The 17,144-nt window shown below is 40.2% G+C and overlaps 1 protein-coding gene across 1 annotated transcript in view; it reads right to left on the minus strand.

Moving 5' to 3' along the window:
- Positions 1-16,686, minus strand: part of Cse1 (chromosome segregation 1) — a 125,360-nt gene extending 108,674 nt beyond the window's left edge. Inside the window, exons 1-3 of the mRNA XM_080274211.1 lie at positions 16,657-16,686; positions 10,677-10,771; positions 424-575 (exon numbers count right to left, since the gene is read on the minus strand). Of these exons, the coding sequence (XP_080130337.1) occupies positions 424-575; positions 10,677-10,761 (237 nt within the window). The 5' untranslated portion in view covers positions 10,762-10,771; positions 16,657-16,686. The remainder of the gene's footprint in view (positions 1-423; positions 576-10,676; positions 10,772-16,656) is intronic.
- Between the last annotated feature and the right edge of the window lie 458 nt (positions 16,687-17,144).

Consider the following 17,144-nt stretch of genomic DNA (forward strand, 5'->3'; position numbering starts at 1 on the left):
AGACGCACTTTTAAATGATAGATTGCCAGGGAACGATAATAACAACCTCAGAGTCGCGCGCCGCGACTATAGTCAGAGTTTGTAGTTTGTGGACGTGGATGCAACTGCAATGATATTTCTTGGGATCTTTACAAGTATTCTTTGGGAAACGATGGGGTCTCAAGAACCTAACCATCTATTTTACATGTAAATTTGTCACTGTTTAACAAAAACTTTATTTAGCACAAGGTCTCACATGACATACCAGTACCTCATGTTCTGTAGACACACTACTGTATTCCAAGAAAGTCCAATTTCCACTGCCCACATTCATCTTTTCAGTCACACCATCATACCATGCTAAAGTCTCCCACTCACATATCATTATTAGGCACAGACATGCCAGACAAAGAAATGCAAAGAAAAATCACAGCAAATACCCACCACAACCCAATTTCTCTTGATGAGGTTCTTGAGGTTTATGGAGGCTGAGAGTTTGATGTTCCTGGGCACCTGGGCATCATCCCTCGTTAGCAGTGTCAACAGTAACACTGGGTAGTTCTCATTACCTTCCACCTGACTCAGAAATTGCTCCGCTGAAAATGTGACAAATATTATGTTAATCCTCATAAATACACTGATGTCACGCATTTTGTTCAAATCAAGATAGTCTTTCATAGTGAGAGGGTTTCAAACAGTCTCTACAAAACCATTGAAGATACTGTATGGTATATGATATCCATATAAAGCAAGCTGATAGGAATTAGTACCCACCATCCACTCGCTTGAATTAGTGATGTCATCAGGTTACTCTACACTGGAGGACAAACAAAATGGCTTTCTGTAAACCAAGAAACCATTTCCTACAATGGGGTGGTGACCATTTCACCAAATGATGCCTGGTGCTTTTGTAGGTTAAGGTGCTCCAAATGGAATAAGCCTGTAAGGGTTTATAACTTGAGGGTGGTTGGAATTTACGGACACATAATGCCCTTCAGGGACAAATGAGGCTATAGTCTGACAGATCGAAACGTAGGGTTTTGGTGGAGTCACCCCCTCCCTGCACTGTTGCCACGTTTCCGAGCTGACCTCTCCATCAGCGATGACCTTGACACTGTTTCCCTCTTGTGATCTCCGTTTTTCTAATACCCCCTATACCCCTGCCACCAACACCCCCTATACCCCTACCCCCAACAACACCCCCATCAACAACACCCGCTATACCTCCACCACCAACACCTCCTATAAATATAGACCCCCACCATCAACACCTGTATAATAATTAGCCGTTGATAATTGCTATACTTTTATTGAGAGCATACATTCTACCCTATTGCTCAAACTCCCTAATCTTACAATCCCATCTGTCTTAATCCTTCCCACTGCCTTCGTTCCTAAATCCCTTAATTGATCTATTTTTAACCTAAGTGTCCCCACACCTTTTAAACCATTTACCTCTCTGTCACTATTCTCCACCATATGTATCAACTTGTATTATATTGTGTATAGAACTTTCATACTGTATGCTGTACTACTGTATAATGTATAAGAATACCCACTGTTTAGTGGAAATAAAGTTTTATTATTATTATTATTATTTCTCTCTCTCTCTCTCTCTCTCTCGCTAGATTTTGTTATGTGTCATCCATGGTTTTTTACTTCCATTTTTATGTATGGATTATAATTTTGACTTTATTTCCGCACCACCCTTGAGGTAAAAGTCACGGCGCGTTTTTTATAGAGGTTTCCCCAATAGGCCTAAATCCTGTAGGGGTTGGTGACCTCCCACAGCGTACACACAAACACGTGTCGCGTGAGTGCTGCCACCCCAGAGCTGTTTGATATATTTATTTTAATTATGAAAGGATCGCTCTTCCCACTTTTATCCCTTCAAATTTTCTTGCAATTATACTTGCTAAATTAATTAGCAATGTTAGAAGTGTTGGGGAAGTAAATAATAATTAGAATATTTTTAGAGCAACACTGCCAAATTTTTATGCCACGTTTCTCTATTATCGTATAATATAGTATGCAGAATAGTTTTATTCTTCCTTGATACATGTCAGCACTTTCATTACAGTTATATTAGTATGAGTTATGTTTATGTATCATTCCTACTACACAAACCACAGGCGTTATACATCGTAGGGTTAGGAAACATGGCAATAGTGTAGGGAGGGGGTGACTCCACCCAAACCCTATGTTACGAGGAGGAACACTATAGTCATCCTTACCCTGAATGTTGAGTGTAGCCTAACCACAGCCCACAGGCTCATACTCTCTTGGGGGGGGGGGGATCATACCTGGTAATCACCATCCACAAATTTATCTTTTTACTACTGAAACTGCAAATGAAATGTGTATTATTCATACCATATTCAGATGAAAGAATGTCAAAGAGTGTGAACTAGAAGTAGCCTAATTTCCACTAACCCCCTGAAAACAATACTGTATCTCAAATGTTATTTGCAGCAGGGGAGTACCTCTCATGGTGAAAGCTACAACAATCTCCATTACACCCCTTAAATATGATATCCTTCATATAATTTTCACTCCTTTAGTCATGTATCGACAAACCTCTCATTAGGAAGACATCAGAAACAGCCTCCATTAAGCCTTCCTTTTCCTTTTTTTTCAATAATTATTTTTTTTTATGGTCCCAAGTTCAAGTGCACATAACCCCCGTGAACTGCATACATAAAACCAGTCACTTCAGGAGGACACTCCCGGTGATCTTTTGTTAAAGTTATGCTAAATAATTGTCTGTTGTGAAAGCAAGGTGCATGTGGTGGGTATGTATATCATGGTATTAGGGCACACCATTACAATGAAGGCACAGTGGTTTTTGGGGGAGTTCTCTTCTGCGATGATACTGAAACAAGGATGGGTAACAGGCAACATCATAGTCAGGCTAGGTGCACTCAGGGCCACTTTGGAAAGGGGAAATTCAACTGAACAAATGTCTGACTGGGGATTATGAAGAATACTCTTCGGCAAGATGTTTTGGATGGCTGTGGCGAAAATGTGTTTGTACATGTGATGAAATATGCTGGTGAGTTGGGATGGAAAGTTGTTGCATTCTGTGCAGTGCTGAGAAGTCATTTAATACATTTTAATTCGCAGCAGAGGTGATGTCGTATACGGCATACTGTAATACCACGGAAGAGATGGAACTCGTACAGCTGTGGTCAATACTGTAATCCCCTTACTATCCAGACGCCCACTTTCCAGACACCCCACTTACCGGACATTGTGGGCCTGGACCTTCGGAACTCAAAATTGGCCAAAAAAAAGAAAAAATCCCCCCAAAATCCGAATTTTTTCCCACCCATAATTTAAAACTGCCGCGCAGCGCCGAATAGCTGCTTACACTATGGCCCCTTCACCCCTTCCTTCCTCCCTTCTCCCCCCTCCCCTGTCAGGGTTGCCATTTGGTATTTTTCATTACCAAATGTGGGTCAATTTGATAACGAAAAATTCGTTTGGTAATGAATCAGAATAATGCATTACCAAATGGATTTTTCACATGTATGAGGATTCACAGGATGGAGATGGTGGATCGTTTGCTCTCTCTGATTAATCTGCTAGCCTACATAACGTGAAAATAATCAACATGCTGTTAATTATAAGGAGAGTGATTACATGTATTTCCATTTGTATATATCATTAGTGAAGAATAAATGCTAGCTTTACGAATTTGGTAATGAAAAGTTAAATTTGGTGATGAAAATACTGAGGAGTTTGGTAATGTGGCCGTTGCGATCTGGCAACTCAGCTTCCCCGTCACCACCAACAGTTACTCCCTGACTTCGATCGTGAGTCGATGCTTATCGCAACGGAAGCCACAAGTGCTCGTTTTTTGTGAATAAACAGTGAATAAACTGCAATACCTCGCCACTAGACCACACGGGAATATACGGTGATGTGCAGTGTTAAGAAATTAGAATTCAGAGTGCAAACGATTAACTTTGGATTGCAAACTGGTGGTTGAAACTGGTGTGGTGCAATTAACAATGTAAAGTGTTAAACAAGTATAACTCACAGTGCAAAGAATTAGTGTAAGTGCAGCACAACACAGGATTACTGCACGTGGTTCAAGAGCATTTTCACCACTGCCACAGCCTTAAAGAAGACAGCCACAGATGTGCTGTAAGTACCCTGGCTGAGGTACAGTCACTTCTAATTCCTCATTCTTTGGTTCTTTTTCATTTATTTCATGCTTTATGTCCATTATTGGTGTGAACAAGGTCTTAAATTGGTTTAAATAGGTGCTATGCATGTCCGGTAGGGAGTTAATTAGGTGGCTTTCAAAGTTAGGCTGGGTTAGGGTCCTTAAGTGCCTGTCCAGGAGCCAGGGGTCCACTTTCCAGATGGGACCACTTTCCGGACATGCCTTTGGCTCTATTACATCGGATAGTGGAGGGATTACTGTAGTTACTTTACAATCCTATTGTTTCCTTTTCAACTTGATTATAAAGGCTCCAACATACTTTCATGCATCAGCTTTGGTAACCTAATGGTGACCCTCCATGCTGCCCGATCTCTGTCAGCTTCCCTATTTGATCCCTTACCCAAGGTCACACACACTACAGTGGACACAGCAAACGAAAATTCAATTCTGCAACGCAAATCCACAAATTTGAAAAATTTCCTTCCGCAACTACAAATCCAAAAAATTTTTGAAATTTGCAGTTCCACATGTGCAATCAATTTTTATCCCTTTCAGTACCACAGCATAAGCTTCATTTTATTCTGGATACCACTAGAGGATTATATTAAGTTTGGAATGATATTCTTCATAATCAAGCAGTTAAAAAATTTTCTCTAATTATTCATCCACTACAATTATATCTTTATTCTGACTAACAACAGGTGACTTTATGAAGTATGGGATATATAAAATTATAGTTACAGTAAAACTAAAATATATATGTAAATTATTATTATTTGTATACTAGCCTGCTTTTACTACAAGACAAGGGTAAATCCTGCACTACTGTAGATAAATGAATTAAATTATTACACTTCACAGCTAACATGTGACAAATTAACACACCAGTCCACCTCTACTCCTCAGCTCTAACTTCCTCAGTCCTCACTCCTTAGCCACAATCAGACTCCTCCAACAACTGAGACAACTCCAACATACAGTACTGTATATCTATCCACATTCTACAGTATCTATCTATCTTTCTATATTGATACTGCATGGGGAAAGATGGTTGTCTGGTAAGAAAAATGGTAAAACTGTGTTCAGTTTCATTTCGTATGTTTCTTGTTTAATCTGTTATTTATCTACCTAATGATTTTTGTTGAGAATGAAATACTGGCGCTGGCAATGCTGAGTCTGACAAATTTGAAATTTTGATTTATGGTGGACTAGGAGGCTTTGTAGCACATCTCTGCACTTTCCATCTTGTCATTGGCTTGTATGCTAAATATGTCTTTCTAGTATCAATGCAGTTTACATCAGTAGCATACATTATCATGTCTAAAGAATCTGGAAAATAAACTGATCTTGAATTAGGCTTAATAATTTTATTTATTGGGGGAAAAAACATCTTTGCTGGCTTTTATCTTTAGATTCTTATTTCTTACCCTCCCCCCACAAAGCACATACAGTATATCATTAAGATAATGTAGTGAGGAAACCTCCAATGTAAAGCAGAATACAACTTGCTATGACGATGTTATGATTTATTATTTAATCAGAGTACAAACGTTGCCCACTCTAGGCTTATACCCATTTTTGTTCCTCTCCTGAGAGCTTGGTATGAAGCCAGTATCAAAAAGAGATAAATATGATCTTCAGCCATTCTTTCTCTCTCTCTCTCTCTCCCCCTCTCTATTGCTTTTTGAGGTACAGGCATACCTCAATTTACGAACATAATTGGTTCCAAGAGGCCATTCACAAGTTGATTTTGTTCACAAAATGAAATTCCCTTACAGTACTACACGTACAACACAAAAAACACTGTACTGTTCACTGATCTGTTGGTAGGGTTTATATTGTACTGTGAAATATAAATGCATAAATTAACACAAGAAATACACAAGAAAAACATACGGTATAAGACATAACTCTGTTCCTGCTATTGTCCGATGCCTATTTACAACTGACGAAAGATGACGGAACATTTACCACCTGCGAAGATGTGGATATGGCAAGCATTTCATTTTGTTTCGTTAGATGTAAATATACATCGGACATAAGCGATAACAGAGTTACCTTATTTTATAAACATTACTGCAGCTCACCTGAGGGCAGGCATAGCAGGACTTGCAGAAAGTGAGAGGAAGCAGGTGGAGGAGTGGAGTTAGTTGGAAGATGCAGGTGAGGAGAAAGCAGTGGGCGAGTCAGGATTTTCAGGAGAAGCAGTCTGAACATGCTTTATTATTTCGAGTGTTTGTTCCATAGAGATGGCAGGTCACTTCCTAGATGAGCCAGAAGCACCACTATCAACACACTTGCATTCTCAGCCTTATTAAATGGAGTGAAAGTACTAAAAGCATAATGAGCAGCAATCCTCTCTCCTCCAGGTGAACAAAACAAAAACAATAGATGGCAGGTTAGCCGCCTAGCAACCCGCCTCGCAACTAATGTACTGTCATCCGCCACATTCAAAAGCAGTCACAACAGGCCGCTACAAGCTATATTAGTTTTTCATGGTTACATTTGTACCTGTGAAATGTTCGTTACTTTTTCTGTGTTCGCATCTTTGAAATGTTCGGATCTTGGATGCTCGTAAGTTAAGGTGTGTCCGCAATCGTAAAATTATCATACAAAATGTACGAAAATTAAAAATGGCATTGTACATCACATCGAAGGTGTATTTATCATATATACAATATTTATTGGACATATGGCTACAGTGCTGGAGTGGCGGGTGGCACCAGCGAGCTGGCGACTCACCCAGATGTCCCCTACTGGGCTAGGCAAAACTCTGCACTAGTCTACCAAGTTCTTGTCCGGTATTTGCGAGTAGTACTGCTCCTATGCTCCTCATGGGGCAATGTAGGATTGGATGATGAATGAATGAATGAATGAACTGCATCATTAGTATTCAACAAATTTGAGATATTCCATCCATCATCATTCATTACCAATGTCATCGCCCTCTCCATTACTCATGTTTTTACTTCTCTCATCACCCTATCCACACATATACTGAACAACCATGGGGGGATCACTCAACCTTGTCACACGCCCACACCAACTGTGAACCATTCACTTAGATGTCCATTTACCCTTACACATGCTTCACTATCATCATAAAAACTCTTGACAGCACCTAGCAGCTTACCATCTACATTGTACAGGTGCAAAACCTTCCACAATCCTTCTCTGTCTACTTTGTCCTATGCTTTTGCCAGATCCATGGATGTCATAAACACCTTATGGTCCTTCTCACAAGCCTTCTCCACTATCTGTCTCACTGCAAATATTTGATCCACACATCTTCTGCCACTCCTAAAGCCACCCTGTTCGTCACTCACTAGGACTTCTGATACCTTTCTTACTTTCTCTGTTCTTGCAAATACCTTCCCTACCACACTCAATAAACTTATGCCATGATAATTCCTGCACTCACTTTGCCCACCTTTACTTTTGTACAGGGGTACAATTACAGCCTTTTTCCACTCTGCTGGCACAGTGTCACTCATCCATGCCTTCTTACATATCTCCAACAAGCACTTCATTCTGCTCCGTCCACTGCACTTAATCATCTCTGCATACACCTCATCAACCCCAGCTGCTTTCCCATTTTTCAGCCGCTTCACAGTGTTCTTCACCTGTGCAAGTGACACATTTCCTGGCACTGCATTCCTTCTCTGCACACCCCCAAAACCAATCATGTTTGCTGCTCTGCTGTCTCAATTCCCATTCATCAGGCTTTCAAAGTATTCTTTCCATCTGATCCTTACTTCATCCCAATGGGTTAATAATTTACCATCTACATCCTTCACACCTTCACATTTCTTTCCACTTTCACATCTACATTTCTGCACCTCTTTCCAGAATAACTTCCTATATTCAGAGTAATGTGCATTCACTTTTCTTCCTAGATCATCATTTACTGCCTTCTTTTTCCTCTTCACTAGTCTCTATATGTGCTTCTTGCTCTCAATATATTCAGTTCTTATTTCAATTGAACCCCTGTCCTGTAACCACTCTAGCCACTTCTTCCTCTTTTCCTCCACAGCCCTCTTAACCTCTTCATCCCACCATGCCGTACTTTTCTTCTTTGTTGTTACTCTTGCCACACCACACACTGCTTTAGCATTTCCAACTAAGCAATCCCTATACGTATTCCAGAGGCTGTCAAGATCCATTTCATTTCAATTCACTGATTCTAATTCTTCCCCTACTTTGGTCCTATATTCATCTGCCATTTCTTTGATCCTCAGCTTCTCGACTTTCAGTCTTTCTCCCTGACTGCTCCTCTCTCTCCTGGTCCACCCCACTCCTCTCAGATTGATCTTGCATACCACTATTATATAATCTGGCAGACCTCCACATCGTCCTCTCATGGCCCTCATATCAGCAACCACTCCCAGCATCGATCTCTCTTCGAGCATGTAATCAATCAGGCTCCTTTCAGCATGATCCCCATTCCCTCTATACCATGTATAGATATGTGCATCTTTGTGTTTGAAATATGAGTTACAAATGCACAACCTCCTTTCCTGACACATATCCTTCAGTTGCATCCCATTACCTTTTTCTCCTGGTATTCCATTAAAACCTATTATGTTATCCTCAAGACCAGTGTCTACTCTTCCATCTATATCGCCCATTATGATCACTTAATAGCTCCTGGGCATTTCTTCCGCTGCTTCATCCAGCTCATATTTCTCCCACTGTTTCATCCAGCTCAACCCAAAACCTGTCTTTCTCTTTCCCACTTGTCCTCACACGGTGCATACGTTACAATTTCCGCCACTTTCACCTTCTCAAACTTGAACATGACATACATACACTTCGAGCTGACACATTTGTAATGTATCACTCCACTCTGCCACACCTCATTCATCAACAAAGCAACTCCTTCCTTGCACTTTCCCCGTCCATTCATGACCAATCTTACACATTTCACACCCTCCCACTCCTCCACTTCACACCCTTTCATCTTTGTTTCACACAATGCCATCACAACATATCTCACACTCTTGAACACATTCACTACTTCCAAACTCTTGCTCTCCTCATTCACACCTCTCACATTCTACATGGCCGTGCGAATCTGCCCATTTGGTTGGAGCCCTGGGCAGGTATTGGTCCTTCTGAGGCTCTCCAAAACAACTAGTCACCCTATTTAAAATTTATAACGTAAAACAATATCTGATCTTTCATCTGGAATAACTGTACCAAAAACTCTTTCAAGGAACTTTACTCACACTACAGTGTTCACTCAATACATGATCACAATATGCATCACCTTAACCCATTTGAAGTGAACAAATGGTGGACAAATCTCCCTTACAAAGAAATAAAGCCTCTGGAGGGTTAAGATATGGTCATGCTCCACCTATCCACACAGTACCTGCTTTTTTTAAATGAATAACCCAACACCAAATTGAAATCAATGGTGTCACGACTTACACATGGGTTATGTTCCCAAGGCCTTACATAAAGTCAAGAGTCACATATAGCCAAAATACTCCAATTAACACCTCCTAAATCAACCCTAAACTTTAAAAAATACATTAATAAAACAGTAGAACACATTTAATTCATAAAACCCCTCCACCCTTTTAAATGAAGGAGCTGAAGTTCATTTGGCTCCTTACAAGTCCATTAACCACTGAAATTCATCCTTCCATCATCTTTGTACAGTACCGGGTACTGTATTACCTCATTTCTCACCAATATATTAAATATCACCAATCAATATTATTTTCAAATGTTGGGTAACAATAAACCCAAGCTCAAAAGCAATATAGTATTTAAATGTACCTTCAAAAAGTACCAAAAAGACTAGAATCGAGGAGTGTATGCTGCTAGTGTCTGTGTAGCAGTCCACTTGCCCCAACGTTTCAACACACACTGGCATCAGTGACACTGTGCAGTTTTGCCAAACAGACAACTAAAAATGCGCTAAACTGAACTTTAAGAAAAGGCTAAGCTATAGATAGGCTGTTCAAATTTTTTAGTTAAACTGGCCTGCAAAGAACACAAGATACTGAGTAAAATCCAAGTTTTATTTGCACTAAATTTGTATGAAAGGCACTAGATCTTGTGCCAAACTGGCAACACTGACAACGCGTGCGTGTGGCTGGTCTTGCACCTGCCAACCTCCACACCAAACGGCTCTCATCCTGTACAAAAACCATTCAGCACATGCTGTCAAAACAGTTATACATTTAGTTCCATTAAACATTTTTATGAATCAAATACTGTATATCTCATTTTGGTCTGAGACTTGAGTGAGATGTTGAACGTTAGGACGGTCATGTGAAGGCCGAGAAAGATGGAGGTGTGTTTGGTGGCCGGTCTGTCGCTGAAAAGCGAGCCTAATGGCATGATATTTGAATTTTTTACCTGCAACCACACTCTGAAATTAAGTATTAAATATTTGTACGGTATTTTAAATTGTGTATAGTCAAAATCACTTAAATTGCAACATTACTATATTCTCTCTCTCTCTCATGTGCACACCCAAGCACATGCACACAGACACATAAATAAAACTAACCAGAGCGTCGCTGTGCTGGGTCATGTGAGAGGGTGTGGTTGAGCACCTCCACCAGGCGTCCTAGGTTCTCCTCAGTCACCTCCATCTCACACAATCTATGAAAACAACACTAGCATTAGATATGAAAATAAACTGTACTGATGGGGTTAAATGCATTAAATCAAACCTAGGGGCTGTCGCATTAATTCAGTACTGTACCATACTTTCACTGCTTCTTAGCCTTCTTTACTAGCCTTGTCTTATTCTCTCACAAGAGCTGCCTAGAATGGATCAACTGGCCTACTACAATTATCCTCTTACATTCTTACGATCCTAATCAAGATTCTGACTACAGCAATGGCAGTAACAAAGATTCTGTCATGAGACAATGTGAAAATTATTGCTACATCTTGCCTACTAAATCTAAAAACGCATGAATAAAATACTGACTGTAATCAGTTTACAAGAAAAAAAAAATAAAAATCCTAAAGCTAACAGTGTGCTATGTAATAGTACAGGTATCATGCTATGTAATAGTACAGGTACAGGTATCATGCTCTCAACTCTCCAACTCAAATTCATCCCGCTCCTTCTGGCACCTTGCCAAAAAGCTTTCTAACAACTTTACCTCATCATCCTTCCCTCCTCTTTTCTACTCTGATGGTTCTGTAGCTATTTCTTCTACTGATAAAGCAGATCTCTTCGCACAGTCTTTCTCCTCCAATTCCACCTTAGACGATTCCGGTGCTGTTCCTCCATCACTTCCCCCTTCTGACTTCCTCATGGCTGACATTAAAATTTCTTCAGCTGATGTATTTTCTGCCATCACTGGCCTCAGTACTAACAAGGCATATGGGCCTGATGGGGTCCCTCCTGTTGTTATCAAGAACTGTGCTTCTGTGCTTACACCCTGCCTAGGCAAACTCTTTCGCCTTTGTCTGTCAACTTGTACCTTTCCTTCTTGCTGGAAGTTTGCTCTCATTCAGCCAGTCCCAAAGAAGAGTGACCACTCCCAACCCTCCAACTATCGTCCAATTGCTTTAACGTCCTGTATTTCAAAAGTTTTCGAGTCAATTCTCAATAGAAAAATTTTAAGGCATCTTTCCTACCACAACCTTCTTTCTGATCATCAGTACGGGTTCCGTCAGGGACGCTCCACTGGCGATCTTCTCACCTACCTTTCAGACTCCTGGTCATCCTCCTTTCGGGACTTTGGCGAAAGCTTTGCCATTGCACTTGACATCTCAAAGGCTTTCGATCTATCTATCTATCTATTGCCAGACACCACAATCCCGCAGGGTGGCCATTTGACACTGAGTTAGTTGTTTTACAGGGAGGGGCACCAACCCTCCACCAACCCACTTGTTGACACGAAGGGAGCATGTATGGTTTGGTTATATGGTTACCACCCAGCGTTGTAAATGGTTTCTTGGCTTACAGGAAACCATTTGGCTTGTCACTCAATGTAAAGCCACCTGTAAAGGAAAGAAAAGGAATAAGAAGTGACAGGAAAGATGGGAGAAATAGGAAGAGAGGAGGGCAGGCACAGAAAAAAGAATGATAAAAGTTAACGATCGAGTCTGGCATAAATCTTTAATTTCCAAACTGCCCTCCTACGGTTTCTATCTTTCTATCTGTGACTTCATTGCTAGCTTCCTTTCCGGTCGTTCTATAGCCGCTGTTGTAGACAGCCATCGTTCTTCTCCTAGATCTGTCAACAGTGGTGTTTCTCAGGACTCTGTCCTATCATCAACTCTCTTCCTTTTATTCATCAATGATCTTCTAAGCTGTACATCTAACCCTATCCACTCATACGCTGATGACTCCACCCTTCACCCTTCCATTCCGTTCCCGCAACGCCCAACTCAGCAGTTACTTCAGCAAGCAAGGGATGAGGCTATGGCACACCTAATGTCTGACTTGGCTCGTATCTCTGACTGGGGTAAAAATAATATGGTTGTTTTTAATGCATCTAAGACTCAGTTCTTGTACCTATCAACCCGACAAAATCTTCCACAGGTATATCCACTAATGTTTAATAATATTCAGCTTAATCCTGCATCATCCTTGAACATGCTTGGGGTTTCATTTATTCGGGACTTATCTTGGAAAGATCATATTGCACCTCTTGTAAAATCTGCTTCCAAGAGATTGGGCGTGCTAAGCCGACTCCACTCTTTCTTTGCCCCTGCACAATTGTTGACTCTATACAGGTGTGGAGTACAACTCTCATGTGTGGGGAGGCTCCCCACATACAGCTCTTCTCAATAGGGTGGAGTCAAAGGCTTTTCGTCTCATTAACTCTCCTCCTCTTACTGACTCCCTTCAACCTCTGTCTCTTCACCGCACTGTTGCATCTTTATCTCTTTTCTATCGCTACTTTAATGGTCACTGCTCCTCTGAACTGTCTGCATGCATTCCTCCACCTCTACGACGGGCGCGTAGCACCCGTCTGGCAGCAAACTCTCATCCCTTTTCTGTCCAACTCTCTAATGCAAGAGTTAACCGTTACTCCCAGTCTTTCATTTATGCAACAGGTCAACTCTGGAACTGTCTCCCTCTGTCTGTATTTCCTGCTGCCTATGATCTCCAGTCTTTCAAACGCAGTGTGTCCAGGCATCTCAAAATGATCGGATCTTGAATTTGGCTCTCTATTGTATTTTGTTTTTCTCTTGGAGGGAACTGTTACTGCGGGCTCATGGCCTTTGGTTCCTTCTTCCTCACATAAAAAAAAAAAAAAAATACTGGTTAAAGGCACTGTAGTACCTCTTCCCTTAGCAATACATTTTAAATAAAGTAATCCCTCATTTATCTGGACATAACAGAGCCACAGGCATGTCCGGGTAGTGGCAACATCCAGATAATGAACACTATTCCCTTACTATACTCAGACTCTACCTATACCCACCTCCAGCCTACATCTAACCTATTTATACCATACCTATGCTTAATTTGGCAGTGTGTCCCGGTCATTCAGGCATATTTAGACATCAAAACACACATAGGAATATCCAAAGCAATGCTAAACACCAAGAAAACCATGAAAAATAAAAAATAAAAAATAAAAAAACACCTGACCGGTACAGTACCGCTCCTGATTCTGGCACAGTTTTCAGGTCAATCTGCCATATTTAGACATCAAAACACACACAGGAATATCCAAAGTCATGCTAACACCAGGACTATCCAAAGTAATGGTAACACCACAAAAACCATGAAAAAAAAAAAAAATGAAAACCAAAGAACACCCAACCGATACATGACTGTGTGTACTACAGTATCTCTCCTAATTTTGGAACTGTTTTATCAGGCCAATCTGCCATATTAGGGCATCAAAACACATATAGGAATATCCAAAGTAATGGTAAACACACACACACACAAAAAAAAAACACTGAAAACCAAAACACACCCGACCTACACACTACCATATATACAGTACCCCTCCTACTTTTGGAACTGTTTTCAGGTCAATCTGCCATATTTAGACATCAAAACACATTCAGGATTATCCAAGATAATGCTAAACACCAAAAAAACATGAAAAAAAATGAAAACCAAAAAAACACCCGACATACACTACTGTATTGTATATACAGTACCCCTCCTAATTTTGGCAGTTTTTTGGTCATTCTGCCATGCTGAGACATCAAAACACACACAGGATTATCCATACAAATGCTAAACATCATGAAAACAATATGCCTAAACAACAAAAATCCACACACACACAAAAAATGATGACTGTTTGAAAATCTGTTGTCTATGACGAGTGACTGCTCCCAGGGCTCAAACAAAAATTCCACGGCCAAATATGTCACCGGAAATTGGTTATATTGGTATAAATGGTACACCATCATCTTCGCTGGTGTTTATACTATAAGATAAACTAATAAAAACACATAAAACTGACAAGTATGAATACAGAAAGCAAGAATAAAGTGTTCAAGAGTAAAACTTACCTTCATATAACTTCCCACCATCCTACAGTACTTAAAAATTCTACCAGCACCTTCCAAGAGTTAAGCGTATGTCTAGATGCAGAGTTTCATGAGCTTTCTTGTGGGCTACCGAGGAATTTTGATACAACCAACAGTAGTGAATAAATCGCAAAAAACTTTGAAAATTCACGAGTCAGTGGTATCACCACAGAGGAGGAGGGTAGGGACTGAGGGAGTGCAAGCCGGAAGGGTATGTAAAAAACAACTGAACTCGCATCAAAACCACCAGAAAAATATACTGCACCACCCGTTAACATAACCGAACAGACCAAACCAAACGAAACAGACCTAACGTAACCTCACCGAACACTATAAAACTAACCAAACCTAACTCAACATACCTAACCTATCCCAGGGGAGTACGTAACATAACCTCACCAAACACACTAAACCTAACCAAACCTACCCCAACATCCCTAACCTATCCTAGGGGAATACATTACCATAACCTCAGCAAACACACTAAACCTAACCCAACATACCTAACCTATCCTAGGGGAATACGTTAACGTAACCTCACCAAACACACTAAACCTAACTCAACATACCTAACCTATCCTAGGGGAATATGTTAACGTAACCTCACCAAACACACTAAACCTAACCCAACCTATCCTAGGGGAATGCTTACCCTAGAGATACAATTGTCCAGGACGAGGAACGTCTGGGAATAACGTCGTGGTTCTAGAACCTTTGAATCTAGTGGTTTATGGACAATATAATTTGCCAAGCCAAAAGGTGTGTGTTGTCCAAAGAAGTTCCTTGTAGTCTGAAACACAAAAACTACACTGTACCCATTTCTAGGTTTTTGTGTACTTTTTGTACTGACCACAGTACTACTGATGTTTGTCTTTTCTAAATTTATATGGTTCCTGACAGTCTGGGCAATAAACTCCTGAAGGTAATACACCGTGTCTTCTAAGAAACTCAATAGCCTCCTCAGATTCCGAGTGGAAATGCTTAATCACTCGTAAATAATCAATATCACACCCTGGACAGACAGCATGTCTTTCTTCTTCAGAGGCCATAGCGAGAAGGATTTAAATTTTCCATCTGGAATGAATCAAAGACCGCACTTCAAATACATTGGTAGAATACAATCACGTGACCTAAAGTTGGCCTATGAGTGAGTGATACAGACTTACAAGACGTATGCGCAGTCGAAGGGAAGAGAAACACACGTACAAACACGTGCATTTTTTAACCCTGAGTGGCCGAGTGAAGATCCAAGGTAGGTTTTTATGGAATTTTAAATTAAATTCATTATCTCTGAAAATATCAATTTCCAGATGGGGTTATGAGGGTTCAATATGATCCTTAGGGACTATACTATACGTTAATGGTGCTAAAATTCCTAAACTGCATATTGTCCACTTGTAAAGTAATACTGAAATTTGTCTGCCCAGTTAGGCTAAACTAGGTTAGGTTAGGTTACTAAGTATGTATTTAGGTCAAGTTCATTTGTGATGTTTTTTAATTGTATTTCTGGTAACTTGTAACTTTGGTTTTCAGCGAATTATTTTTTGAAAACCCACTTCTACAGTACAGCATTTCCTCTTGAAAGTCTCTAAAAATAAACAATGCAAAGTACAGCCAAAAACAGAAAAAAAAAAAACTTCGAAAATAGTGGTACAGTAGATCCAAATATTTACCTCTGCATTAGCCAACCTACCGTAGGGTCAATTCCTTTTTCTAAGCTCAGTTACGAAATTGCTCAAGGCTAAATTACATCGACACGGTCCTAAATTATACAAAACAAACCTTGTAATATGAATGAAATGTGTTAATTTTCAGCCAAATACTGACAACAGAAAAAATTAAAAAGTGAATAAACACTTTATGCCACAAGGTGACAGGCAGGAAATGTTTCATTCGTCATTTATTACTGCTACCCTCTTCCTTATCTAACATACACAGTCCATTAACTGGCATGACCTTAGCAACAACATGCGAATCAGCAGGTGCAGAATCACCTCCCAAGGCTAAAAATCCTCATTTACCTGTGAGATACTCGACCCTCCAAAAACTTTGTTTACCCAGCACGAGTCGACTGAGGTCCGGTTTAAACCTCACTCAGAGTAGAACCACACTTCACGCTGATTGGTTCATACACCACCCCTACCCTATAACCATCTTTTTATTTTCCTTTTAAACACTACATGTTAATTTTGGTTGAACTAAATATTACTTTAACCACGACCTAGTACCGTACCAATTTCTCTTAAAGAACAAAGAAATAATGACCATGTAAGAGCCATTTCTCTCCTCCAATCACAAAAAAGTTTTATTCTGCCACTAGAAACTCCGCTTGTATTATGAAAAGTCAAACTTTAAATTGCAACTTTTTTTTTTTTTTAATTTTAACTAAAACAACGCTGTGGGTAGCAGAAGTAATGTTTTAATCATTAATGTTGTTATGCTGGGTGTTCTTAGGCCGACTTCTCGTCCTAAGAACACCAGCGACTGACCGGGGTCCTCTTTCCGGACC

This window comes from Coenobita brevimanus, chromosome 57, assembly GCF_032717465.1.
Source record: "Coenobita brevimanus isolate Jiangsu-jjx chromosome 57, ASM3271746v2, whole genome shotgun sequence".
Taxonomy (NCBI): Eukaryota; Metazoa; Arthropoda; class Malacostraca; order Decapoda; family Coenobitidae; genus Coenobita; species Coenobita brevimanus.